Source organism: Elgaria multicarinata, chromosome 1 (genome assembly GCF_023053635.1).
Source record: "Elgaria multicarinata webbii isolate HBS135686 ecotype San Diego chromosome 1, rElgMul1.1.pri, whole genome shotgun sequence".
In the NCBI taxonomy this organism is placed as follows: domain Eukaryota; kingdom Metazoa; phylum Chordata; class Lepidosauria; order Squamata; family Anguidae; genus Elgaria; species Elgaria multicarinata.
This window is the reverse complement of record NC_086171.1, coordinates 21,214,756-21,228,002: the sequence shown is the minus strand read 5'-3', so window position 1 is coordinate 21,228,002 and position 13,247 is coordinate 21,214,756. Positions and strand designations below refer to the sequence as shown.

The 13,247-nt window shown below is 42.6% G+C and overlaps 2 protein-coding genes across 3 annotated transcripts in view; one reads left to right on the top strand and one right to left on the bottom strand.

Annotated features, from left to right (window-relative positions):
- Positions 1-929: 929 nt before the first annotated feature.
- ASTE1 (asteroid homolog 1) lies at positions 930-12,483 on the bottom strand. Of its 2 annotated transcripts, none has more exons than XM_063124364.1 (5): positions 12,446-12,483; positions 8,463-9,799; positions 6,609-6,819; positions 2,488-2,683; positions 930-1,390 (listed from the first exon to the last, which is right to left on the bottom strand). In XM_063124364.1, the coding sequence occupies exons 2-5, from the start codon at positions 9,777-9,779 to the stop codon at positions 1,099-1,101; spliced, it is 2,016 nt and encodes a 671-aa protein (XP_062980434.1). In that variant the 5' UTR covers positions 9,780-9,799; positions 12,446-12,483; the 3' UTR covers positions 930-1,098. The 2 variants fall into 2 exon arrangements, with proteins under 2 accessions (XP_062980434.1, XP_062980443.1); XM_063124373.1 differs by lacking the exon at positions 12,446-12,483 and adding an exon at positions 12,132-12,193.
- Positions 12,428-13,247, top strand: part of NEK11 (NIMA related kinase 11) — a 99,442-nt gene continuing 98,622 nt past the window's right edge. The window contains exon 1 of the mRNA XM_063124386.1: positions 12,428-12,502. The gene's annotated coding sequence lies outside the window, so the exon portion shown is untranslated. The remainder of the gene's footprint in view (positions 12,503-13,247) is intronic.

The window sequence follows — 13,247 nt, the reverse complement described above, 5'->3', positions numbered from 1 at the left end:
ATAACTTATTGAACGTTGAATAGGCAATGTGTCCCATACTGGAGAGGTCAAATATTCTGTGTTACAAAATATTCCAAGTTCTGCAGTATCTCAATTTTGGGGGAATGCATCTATGGGTAGTATCTGACACGGACATTTTGCAAACTCAAATAACGCTAGCAGAGCTCTGCTGAATTCATCTGTTGTGCAAGCAGTTGTGCATTTGGCATTGCACAACCAGAACTTTAGCTGGATTTCCTCTTGCACATAGTTCTGAACCAACAACATTTGCTCTTATGGAATGAAACAGTTGGATACTGCCCATTATCAGCATAAACTTAGCATATCTTGCACAACTGCACACTTTCTAATTTTGTCCTCAGACTTTTGTCAGGTGCCAAGAAAAGTCTAGCTCTTGTGAACCATTTGGAAGACATACCATCGCCTAGTGGGGTAAGATACTTGAGACTGGTAACTATGCTAAGAGAAGACTTCAGCTAGTGAAAACTACCTGCATCTGTGTTCATGTTCAAATTCTTCAGCAAATATTGTCAAAACATGTCCACATCATGATGTAGGCTTTGCCCACATCAAAGCTTACAAACTTGTCACTGAGAACTACATGCAAATTACTGAATTCTGAATGATGTATGAGTAGCGCATACCTTTTGTCTAATGTAAGGGAAGGCAGGGATGGGCAGAAGGTAGCTCTCTAGGTATTTGGGACTTCAGTTCTCAAAAATTCTTGCCAACATGGCCAATGGACTGGAGTGCTGGGAGCTGAAGCCTAAAAATCTAGAAATCTACTTTTTGTCCACCTAAGCCATAGGGATTTGTGTATTGGCCATAGGGCTACAGTAATACATCCCTGGAGATAGTCAAGAGTGCCCTGTGGATGAAATCACTATAGATCAGTTCATAAGAATCAGATTAGTCAAAGATGGAAATGTTGTTTTGTATTTGATTAGCTACAATCAATCTTAACAGGAACAGCAAATCAAGCATAACAGCATTAGGTGCTTCTTTGCATTACTTCCTGTAGTCCGACTTTGAGAGAACTACTCAAGTTCAAATGCAAATACATTAATACCCACAACCTGTTTCTAATACAATGTGTTTTTAATTCTCCACCATCAGTGTTGCAAATCTGTTGTTACTACTGCATGAAGGCAGAGTTTCCAACATAGTACTTTGTGTTTTCTCCAGCACTTGATTAGTAGCTTGCTTGTTCTTTTTCTTCTGGGATTTGGATTTTTTCTGGAAGAAGCCTGGTGGTGTTGCATCTTTCACTACATGTACCATGTTGCAATAAAGCTGGTACATCCTTGGAGATACACTGAGCAGGTTCTCTGGTGTGGATGTTGATTTAAGCTCATGGTACAGTCTATGCACAAGGGTCCCACTGTAAAGCCTGTGGAAAATGGGAGGAAAAGTAGTTCATTTCCTAGAGTTTGGAGGGGTTGGTAAGTTTTTAGATAAGATTTTAAAACTCAAAATAAAGGTGTTCCTTATGGCATAAAATGTATTTTACAACTTGTCACTGCAGTAGATATTTAAATCAAATAATCTTGTTTCATTTTCCCTCAGTCTGGGAAGCTACTATGATTCTTATAAGTCTCTGTGTTACGCAGTGAAGCATTTAGGATTGTCAGCTGACTTAGAATCCCCTTTGAATGAACCTATGAGTCACCTATGTGGATTGAAATAAACCACTATCCTTTACCCTCAGCCCTGCATGTGGAATATCAAGACAGTAATAATAACCTGATTTACAAGGTAAAATAAGGATTACTGAGAATGTATCAAGAGCTTTGAACCCTCTCTCTAAAAATGGCACTATATAGAATGTGGAATTTTTTTTAGCAGTCTTCCTCAACCAGGCGCCCTCCAGGTGTTCTGGACCACAACTACCATCATCCCCAGCATAATCAATGGCCATTTCCTGGCTGGGGTTGGTGGGAGCTGTAATCCAACATATTGTTGGCAACAATTTCATTACTGTTTCTAAAAGCACCGGGTGCGTGGGTGGGTCATAGTTCAAAGTAAAAACGTTGTGTCTAAAGTGGTCTAATAGTAATAACAGACCCACACACAGGGTAGAGAGTGATACTTCGTTGGCCTGCTGCTGCAGCCTTGTGCCACAGCCTCTTTCAATTCAATCACTTCCAATATTTGGCTCAATCTGTTACTGAAAAGATTTAATACATTAGTAATCCATGGGACTTTGCCTAATTTCCTTTGGATTGCATTCTCTTGTGCAGACTGATCCTCTAAAACAGCCTTCCTCAACCTGGGGCGCTCCAGATGTGTTGGACTACAACTCCCAGAATGCCCCAGCCAGCTCTGCTGGCTGGGGCATTCTGGGAGATGCAGTCCAACACATCTGGAGAACCCCAGGTTGAGGAAGGCTGCTCTAAAACATTCACGCAGAAATACATCCCTACAGAGTTCAATGAGATTTACCTCCAGAGAAAATGTGCTTATGTTTGCAGTTTTGGGTTTTCTTACCATGTAAGATCTGGCTCAGGGAGAGGACTACAAAGCAGCTGGTTGAGATACAATCCCATTTGAAGGCAGCACTGCCACTGGCAGAGAATGTGTGCAGCATCTAATTCCAATGCTTCCTTTTGAGATTTCCTTTTTTTCCATTTCAAGAACTGGTCATACACAATTTTATTGACCTCAAGATGTAGAACCTCAGGATCTAGACATACGAATGAAAAAGAACTTTCTGAATGCTTTGAGACAATAAAATGTTCCTGCACCTTTGAAACACGGGCATCTCTCCCAAATAGGAGGTGCTGCCTTACTACTTTAGGCTTAGGTGCTACTATCTTAAGTACCTCATGGTTGGAACAGGGATTGTGTTCTTAAATGCCTGAAAATGCATTCAGAGTTTATTTTATTGATGGGTTGTACTGAATGTTGAAGAATACAACATTCTGACCTAGCTCAATCTGTTTTTTCCCCACAGACTTGAGATGCAATTGGGAACAGTTCACATACCACCATGTGACCACCTCCTTTACTTCAAATCCCTCAAAAATCACTTTTTCAGGAAGGCTTTGAAATAACCCGCTAGTCTCAATACCCTAGTGTACCTAACCGAAAGTATGTGAAATTCAAATTGTATTTTCTTCCCTAGTTTACTCCTATATTCCTGTTACCCTATAAAGTGCCATGTGCATATTATTTCATTTCTCTGCTGCCTAATAGCCAAAGGTCTCTGGGCAGTTTACAACAATCATAAGGTAACAAAATACGGCATAAAAATACAGCACTCTTAAAATGGCACTGAAAATACGACAGTGGCCCTGTTCAGAAAACACCTTAAACCATATCTTTAACCATGGTGAATAAGTTCTTTTGCCTTATTCACTGTGGTTAAAGCCATAGTTTAAGGTGTCTTCTGAACAGGGCCACAGTAGGTGTTAGTTGGGCTTGGATAGGAAGTTCATTCCACAGTCGGGGCCACCACTGAGAAGGCCCCCTCCTTTGTCGCTACCCTCCAAGCTTCCTTCGAAGGAAGGCCCCAGAGGTTGATCATAGTGTCTGGGCAGGTTTCTATTGGGAGAGGCATTCCATCAGGTATTGCGGCCCTGAGATATGTAAGGCTTTATAGGTTAAAACCAGCACCTTGAATTGGACTCAGAATAATACTGGCAGCCAATACAAGCAGGCCAGAATTAGTTTTATGTGTTCAGACCGTCTGGTTCCAATTATTAATCTGGCTGATGAATTTTGCAGAAGCTGCAGCTTCTGAACAGTCTTCAAAGGCCGCCCTACATAAAGTGTATTGCAATAATCTAACTTGGAAGTTACTATAGCATAGATTACCGAAAGCAGGTTATCCCTGTCCACATAGGTGTATAGCTGGGCCGCTAGTCAAAGCTGGAAGAAGGCACTCCGAGCCTCAAGTGATAGAGATGGATCCAAGAGAACCCCAAGCTATGAACCTGCTCCTTCAGGGGGAATGCAACCCCATCCAGAACAGGTTGAGGACCCTCCATCTAATCAGAAGCAACACCCAGTAACAACATTTCAGTCTTGTATCGATTGACTTTCAGTTTATTAGCTCTCATCCAGTCCATTGTTGCAGCCAGGCACTGGATCAGTACATCCACAGACTCACCTGATAAAGATGGAAAGAAGAAGTAGAGCTGTGTGTCATCACAATACTGATGGCAACTCTTTCCAAAACTCCAGATGACCCCACTCAGCAGTTTCACATAGTTGTTAAATAGCATGGGGACAAAACTTGACCCCTGAGGAACCCCATGCTGGAGAATCCACAGGGCCGAGCAATTTCCCCCAAATACCAACTTCTGTTGCTGGCCATCCACGTAGGAGCGGAACCACTGCAACCCCTAAGCTCATACAGGTGCCTCAGAAGGATACCATTGTCAATGGTAACAAAACCACCAGAGTCATATTCCCTGTCTCTCTTCCAACATACAGAGTGACCAAGACTTTTCTGTGCCAAAACCTGGTCTGAACCATGTCTGAATTGGATCCAGATAATTGGTCTCATCCAAGAGTGTCTGGAGCTGGTTGGCCACCACCTACTCAAGGACCTTGCCCAGGAAAGGAACATTTGCAACCGGTCTAAAGTTGCTAAGATCTTCAGGAGCAATCTCACTGCTGGCTTGGGACCATTCCCTCTCGCAAGGAGGCATTAATTACCTCTCTGGTCTAGCAGGCCATTCATTTCCTGTTGGTTTTGATAAGCCAAGAGGGGCGAGGATCCATTACGGAAGTGATCACATGAACCTGTCCAAAAGCCCTGTCAACGTCCTCCAGCTGATGGTTGTACATAGATGGCTACAGAAATATAATAAGTATGATGCAAATTTTAAAGCCCTCCAACTTTTCGTAATTTTTTAAAATATGGGTACAGCAATCCTATGGCCCCTAGACAGAGTCTGGAGGGCCATAGGATAGTTTGGATTCCTGGATCCAAGGTCAGGGTCTGACCTCCCTGCCCCCTCACAACTGTCATTGAGAGAACCATGCCAGCTATCTCTTCGGAATCGCAAAGGCGACCTCGGAGAGAAGGCGAAGAGGGCATGCTAGTAGATGGGGAGGGGAGGGGTTGCGCCTTATCCTCAGGCCTTATTCCTTCCCTGCATAGATGGGCAAAAAAGCCCGTCTAGCTAAATTGCAGAGTGGGAGGAACAGCGGAGGCAAGGATCACCTCCTCTGCACTGGATACTTGTAAGCCTCCAAGCTCCGAGGCGGATTCAAGAGCGGATTCAATAGGATGATTTACCAAACTATTTCCTTTTGTATTACTTAGTTACATTTGCAATAAATAAATATCTGTAGCAGGCATTCATTCTAACTCAACAAATTCACAAAACGTTGTGCAATGTTTAAGAATGCAAAAAAAAACCCACGACAAGACATAAGCTTCTTAGTTAACGTACTATGTAGAGGTTTCCATCATTTGGCAGCATGAGTTATGTGCCTGTGTGGGGTGGAGCATGGAGCTGGAAGCAGCAGTGCTTCTCTTAACTGCCTGGTTTCCAGGCTCCAGCACCCTCACCATGCCAGCCTCTTGCACATGTCCCCAGTTCTGTTGACAGCTGTGCTTTGAGTGGGGCTGGCTATGCTCCACTTCTGGGCCATAAAAGGCATGTGGTAGCCAGGGAAATATTCAGTGTGTGTTCTTAAGTGTTACTGAAAACAAAGATAGGAGTAATTAATTAGACTCACTTAATTTCATTAGAGCATGATTGATGTGTACTACATTTCTCTGTCATAGAGAGATGTACTACACATAAATCATGCTGTAACGAAATTAGTACATTAATATATTTCTTGGAGTCTGATTTAAAAATGATGATAAAGATGAACCTGTGTATATGCACAGGTTGTTCTCACAAGTGACATCAAGCACCTTTTAATGAAGTGTTGCTAACAGGGCATATATGAACTTTTTTCTAAGTACAACATGAATGCCTGTAACACTGAACATAAAACACTTTGGCTCAGTTCAGACATGTTTCTCAACGGTGGTTTTAGAACGCCACAGTGGAGTTTTTACACCACCGTTGAGAAATCTGTTGTGTGGTGGGAAAACTCCTTGTAACAATGGAGGGTATTTTCTGGAAAACACTCCATGCTGAATATCCACGCAGTGCAGAAGAGGGTTCCTGCACAACCACTGTGTTGCATGTTGGGCTCCGTGGAGTTTTCTGTTGCGTTGTGTTGAGTTTTCCCACTGGCTAGAGTTCCCAGGCAAGAGCGGCGAAAGGAGCGAGTGTCGTTCAAGGAGAGCCACCGGGATTGGTTTTTTGCAGCAATGGCTGATGGGATACCATCAGGAGGACTGGGGGAGGAGAGAGGGTGGAGGAACTGTCAATCAAATGTCGCCATGGATCTTACTCAACTCCACGACAGCCCACAGTCACACAGTGGTGGAGTTAGAACATGTTGTGTGGGGAGAACCCCCTAAAAACACAACCGTTAAGTGGAGTTTTCACTAATGTGTTGTCTAAATTGAGCCTTTGAGTAGTCACTGAAATGGGGAATCTATATGCGTAAATTTAAGTATAGAAATTGAGGGAATAGCCACTTACAATTTCAAGTCTAAAAAGAGGGTCAAAACTGACCCCCTCTCAACTTACCTGGGCTATGTAGCATCTTGTCTAATTCACCAAATACTACTCCAAGTAGCAAAGCCTTGATGTGTGGTAACTTCACTTTGGGTTCAGAGTGCTGTGCCCAGTAACAGGTTACAGCCATAGGGAGCTTCAGTAGGCTAGGAATTGGCTCAAGGGTGCTGGGTGTGACTCCTAATGTCTCCAAGAAAAGCAGCTGTCGGTCTGCTAAGGGAACCTGTAAACAAAGGAATTGCAACACCTTCATCTCCAACAGAAATTTCAGCCACATGTTAGTCATGTTGTATGAGGAGGCTAAAGCTAATGTTTAGATCTCTCATATTGCTTGCATATAATAAGAGTAGTTCTCTCCCCTCACCCTAATCCTCTTGGTGTGGAGTTGGGACTTTCTAATAACAAGAGAACTGAGCTTAGTAAATGACCTAAGTTCATGTTCTATCATATTTTCTTGCTATATATGTCTTATAAAGAATTCTGTTACATTGCTTAGTTGTCCTGTGAAAGAAGCGATAAGGGGAAAAACAATCTGATTCCAACACTGGTCAATCATCTCTTTGTATAAACACGCATAACGACAGCAAGCTGTTCTCAGAATAATTACTATAAGGGTATATCTATTTTGGAGATGTTCAAGAAAAATTCCACTAATTTTGGTGTTTGGTTCTCCTCCCTTTTTAAATCAAAGCCTTAAACCTTAGGCAAGCTGTTTAGACACTTCAGAATAGAGAAGGATTTCTTTATTCAATGTACCCATTCACTTACATGTGAACCGCCCAGGGAGCTTCAGCTATTGGGCGGTATAAAAATGCAATAAATAAATTGTAATTCAGTTATTCCCATTTTCAGGCATATACTCAGGCACCTATCCCTCACTCACAGCCAATGACTGACAAGTTTCTAGTCCTTTACACTAGACAAGAGTAGCTTTCAGTCCTAATTTCTGCATGCTACTATAAGGCTTCCAAAAGCAATTCAAGTTCTGCACCAAGAAAACCCATCTTTTGCACCTGTATAATAAAAGGTAATATGTAAAATTTTACATAGTAAAATTTATTTTACTATGTAAAATAAAAGGCTACCCAAAAGTGCATAATTTATGCAACATAATGCATAATTGTATATATTTTAGTCTGCTAATCATAGATGCCGCAAAGAATTATAGAGAACACTGAGACATTGCCTGTCAACTACTGGCAATTGTATTTAGCAGTTTTGACATTTCAGCTAGTGCTGATGCATTTTCATGTGTATCTTTACAGCCATGGGGGCTAGAATCATGTTGTTGTTGTTTTAAATTAACATTTAAGTTTGCAATTTTATGGCCTCTGGGAGGGCATACCAGGATAGATTGGATCTCCTCCAAGGGTAAAGAGAAAGGCCTGGGAGGTCTGACCTTGGATGCCCCCTCCCAGCACCTGTAGAAAATTCCAAGGCCCTTGCCTCTCCAGCACTGGAGCCCCAACATCAGCAGAGGCAAAAAGAGAGTGGATTAGGAGGCTTTAGATGTACTAGATCTAAAATACTCCCTGTCCCCAGACATCCCCGATACAGGGAGAAATGTATGCCAGCCCTGGAGCTGTACATAATTTTCCTCTCATTAGTTGCAATAAGAAGACTTTTTCTCAATTTTTTTAAAAAATGGGATGCAGGGAGGAAAATGTTGCACCTCCCTCCCTTCTGTCCCACTGGCATGAGTGTAGTAGCACTGCTTTGGATGAGGCAAGTTGGATTGCTTTTTCCCAGCTGGTATTCTCAAGAAGCTAGATGCTGTGCCCAATATAACATCCTCCACTTTTTCTATAGAAAAAGTATGTGCACAACCCTACTGAGATGTTTATACATGTCATTTTGAACATTTACCTCGTTTAACACAGTCAAAGAATACTGGTCTCCACAAAAATTTCCAGACAGTGCTGCTGCTTGAACAAATGATTTCTTGAGTGCTTTTTGGATTCTATCAAATTCATGGAAAATGGGAGTGGATAAAATGGGCTGTTTGTTTGGGGATGTGTCGAGTGAACTCTGAGAAGTATTCAGAAGTAACCCGTAGATAACCTGTCGGATTGGCAGCGTTGTAGTATGAGCACTAGGCCTTTGCATATTTTCCACCTGAACATGAAGGATTGTTCTTCTTAATATCAGGGCATCACTAACGAATGGTGCTAAAAGTCCTTTTGCTAAAGCAGTAAGAATCCATTGGGGTAATTCTGATTTCTTCACTTCCTCGGATTCATAAACTCCATGCTGAAAAAAATCTTTGAGATTGACACTGGATGGTTCATATTCCTCCATAAAAGTGGAAAGAAACTGTCTTGTTTCCTCTTTCTCAGTCTTTTTAAGATATGTCAGTACATTTTCTATAGCCTCAGCAGGATCAGCAAAACGAGACAGCCAGTTCAGCAGCCCCCGAATGCGGGCGTGCTTTCGACCCTTCTGCCGGGAGCTTCCAACAGGAAGGTGTACCTTGCTAAAGAACGTTTCTATAGCTGGCAGATTAATGTAATCATTGCCACTCATCACTGCAAAAAGAGGCAGGAGGGTTTTGTTCATATTGCTGAAATGCTTACAAAATCTTTCTAAAGAGAAGCACCTCGCTGGGATGAAGCAGTCTTGTGTGTCTTTGCATGTGCAAAGATTTCTCCACTGAAAGTAATTCAGAGGACAATAGCCTGCTTTGAGATCAAAAATGCAAAAGTCACTATCTAAAGTTAACACGGGGCAAATCAAATGATTGGCTAATGACACAATGTCCCTGTCTGCTTCTGAGAAAGACTGGACGAAAGGCACTTGCAATTTAGTCAAGATCTGCTTAAAGACCTCTCTGGTGAGCAAAGGCAATACACTTCCACCACCACCACAGGAGAGGGAATGAGCTGACTGAATCTTCTCTCGAGCTCTTTCCTTTATGGTTGCAAGCTTTTTGTCAGATGCATCACACCCTCCATCTAGCACAACATAGGGTTGTATGTTGCACAGAGTCAACGTTTCAAAAAACTTATGCATGATATCTGTAAAAGAATCATAATCCCCACCATGCCGGATGTCCAGGCCCGAATCAAAGTAAAGGCGATGGTACAGGTTATTTCCATCAATTATTACATTTGTGTTCCTTAACTGCAGGTCAACAAAGAATTCTTGGTGTTCGCTTACATAGCTCATTAATCCCTGAATGCCCATACTAATGAGCTGAAATGCCCCTGTTGAAAAAAAAAGAAAGGAAATGGCTTTTCAAATACAATGTACAAACAGCACAATTAAAAAGGCAACACCTAGTATATATAAAACCTATTGGGAACCATTTTTTAACCAATCCATAGAATTAGGTTCTAAATGAGTTATTCCATATGAGAATTGAAACTGCACAATTTTCAATATGTTAATGGCCAGATCTACACCAAGTAGGATATTCCACTATGGAAGTGGTATATAAAAGGCAGGAGCCACATTACTGCTTTATAGTGGTATTGAAGTGCACTGACAAATGTTGGGGCCCATTGACACATACCATATACTGCTTTCATAGAACTATATCCTGCTTGGTGTGGCTCCTGCCTCTTAAATACCGCTTTCATACCGCTACATCCTGCTTGGTGTAGATCTGGCCGAAGTTAGCTTTATTGATGAATGAACCTACCCCCCACTGTACATTCAAAATTAACACATAATTGTGAACCCTTTCTGAACCAAGTCTTCATCATGCTTCCAACAGGACTAAGAGGCCTCCCTGCTAATCATGCCTACTGCCAGACCTCTCCACAAAATGTACAGAAACAACTGGTGGTGGGAAGAGTTTCTGGCAACTGTTAGGCCACATGGTAAAGGATGAGATGCTGTCACAAGCATGCACAGTACTGCCCAGCGATGTCAAGAACCACAAGAACTATTTTGTGGCAGCCTTCCCCTCAGACCCCTCATCCTGGTAGCCTTGGGGGCGGGGGGAAGAGAAGTGGGGTGATGATTCCCAAAAGGGTTCTATCAAAACATATTATTTCATATTGACTGATACTTCAGTGGGCTCTGGGCCCAAAATAAAATTGATCCAAGAGACAGATCCTGTGTCCAACACCCCCCTCCCCAATTCCATTCTGGAATCTACTCCATCAGTAATTGCCATATGTTTTACTTTGAAAAGCTTTAAAATCAGTGTGCGTGGTGAAATTAAGCTTTCCAAGAAATGAAAAATATCTCTTTACATGCAGAAATACAATTATATTCATTACGACCTACAGCCTTGTTAAGCTGCAGTCAACAAAAGGCTAAAAGAATGTGCATGCAAAATCTTAATTTTCCATCTTTTTATAAGAAACACATTTGGTGCATGTTTATTCAGAAGTACCTCTGAGCTCAATGGTACTCTTACATAAGGGTCCACTGGCTGCAATTCTGTCATATTTACTCATGTATTTATTTTATTATTCCATACTTAGATGAAATGGCAGAATTGATGTTTCCTTCCAGGGTATGTCTTTGATTGGGTGGTGAGATGTTGTTTTTTTACATAAATAGTGGGATTTGTTATACACATATGGCAGACTGTTAAAGTTACTATAGGCAACATAATTCTGGCCAGAAGTTACTGTTGGGAGAAATTCCTCATACTGTTTTTGGTCATGATTTAGGATTAATTCCAGCCCAGTCAAAACGTGTTTAAAGTCTTTACTATGTTAATTTCACCAAAGGACCATTGAGGTGCAAACATTAGTGATTTTCCTATATACTTCCAGACAAATGGCTCATATAAAATTAAAATGGTAAAGTCACCATCTGAACACTTCAGATATGACTATCTGAATTGTGCATTAGAAGAAGCTGCACATTCAAAATTGAGAACTTATTGCAAACCGTAACTTCCTTAAAATGAATGTACACTGCAATGAGTTTTCAATAAGGTTGGGAAAAGCTAAGGACTTTGGAATGAGAGCTGCCATCCACAATACATGGTGGCTGAGCTGAGCACATGATGGAGCAGGCAATTAAGGTGTAGTTAAGGCTGCAGTGGGGCGATGGGGAAAACAATAATTTCTGCCCCTCCTGCACCTGTGAAAGGGATAAGAGACCTGCCAAAACAAAAGTGACACCTGAAACGCCTGGGTGTAATTCTCAAACCATGCCTTCTCTCATTTTAGAAATCCAGCTCTTCCTCCAAGCATGGAGCCACCTGATAGGGATGCTATCCTCTCCCCCCGCCCAATTCTGACAGGATTGTGCTTTAACAGCCCCATGACAGGCAGAAATTCAACAGGTCCAGCTTTTTCTAGCATAGGAATGTAATGAAGGAGAAAGCTGAATATGTTGGGTTTCCTGCCTGCCATGCAGCTTACAAACCAGACACAGGAAACATGCCATTTCGGCTCCCATCTCTAACAGAGGCGACTCCCCCAGTCCTTCTCTTCCTGCAGCCCCTGCCAATAATTGCTTTGAGGAGGCAAACGCCTGACGAGTACAGAGAGCGGGCAAAGCCAGCTCCTCCTTCCATCTTCCGCTCGGCCTCGGTCGGAGGCAGACCGCCACTCGGAGGCCTAAACGTACCTGCGCGCGGAGCGACCCTCAAAATCCCCCCAAATTCAGGCTGGAGGAAGCGGCCCAGCTAGAAGGCGAGGGCGGGGCAAGGCAACCTACGTCACCGGCGAGGTCTCCGGCCATCTTCTCCCGCCCGCTCTTCTCTAGCTTCAGCCACGCAGAAGCACGCATTCCCGTCATGCAAAGCGCCGTCTCCTAGCAACGCGAGCCAAACATAGGGGGATTGGAGGGGTGGCGGACTGAGCTGGACGAAGGAGAACGAAAGGGGGGGCGAAGGTTGGGAGGGGGCGCCAGAGCGAGGGAGACAAAATCCTCTCACTCACTCCTAAATTTGGGACTCTTCTGTTACCTCTCATATCTTGGTCGTGTGGATGGACAAGGTAAATAAACGGCCAGCACCGCCCCCACCCCCAATTCTTCTGCTTTCTTTCCCATACATGTTCTTATTCCAGTGGTCTTTGGCTGCCTTTTAATTATACTTTGATCACCCACCCCCAATTCTTCTGCTTTCTATCCTATACATTTTGTTATTCCAGTGGACTTTGGCTTCCATTTAAATATACCTTGATCACCAACTAAAAAGAAGGGGACTTTCTTTAGCAATTAACAACCTACAGTTCACAACCCAACAACAAACCATGGTTTCTCTTCATGGGTTGTTTGTAATTAGCAAACCATGGTTTGTTAGGGCATCTGGGTTTATGCAACGTAACAACCCATGGTTTGGTGATAACCCACACTCAATTCTGAGTGTGGATTGTCATGTTGTGTGAGTCTCTTGGGGTGGTGATTCTAATCTACATTGTTGATGACTGCCTGAATGGAAACAAATAGTGGAGCTGTTCCTCTGGGTCGCTCTGAAGTAATAGTGTATTATCAGTCTTCCCCATGGGTTGGACTACAACTCCCATCATTCCCAGCCATACTGGCTGAAGATGATGGGCGTTTATTTATTTAATACATTTCTAAGCTGCCTTTCTGCCAAGGCACTAAAGGCAGTTTACAATTTTTAAATATTAAAACAAACTAATGTTAACAAGACGACATCAACATCCGAATATAGCTCTGTCAGGCCAATTGAAGGTTTCTTCAGGAACTCATGGCAATTGCTCCCTGGCCTGGGCT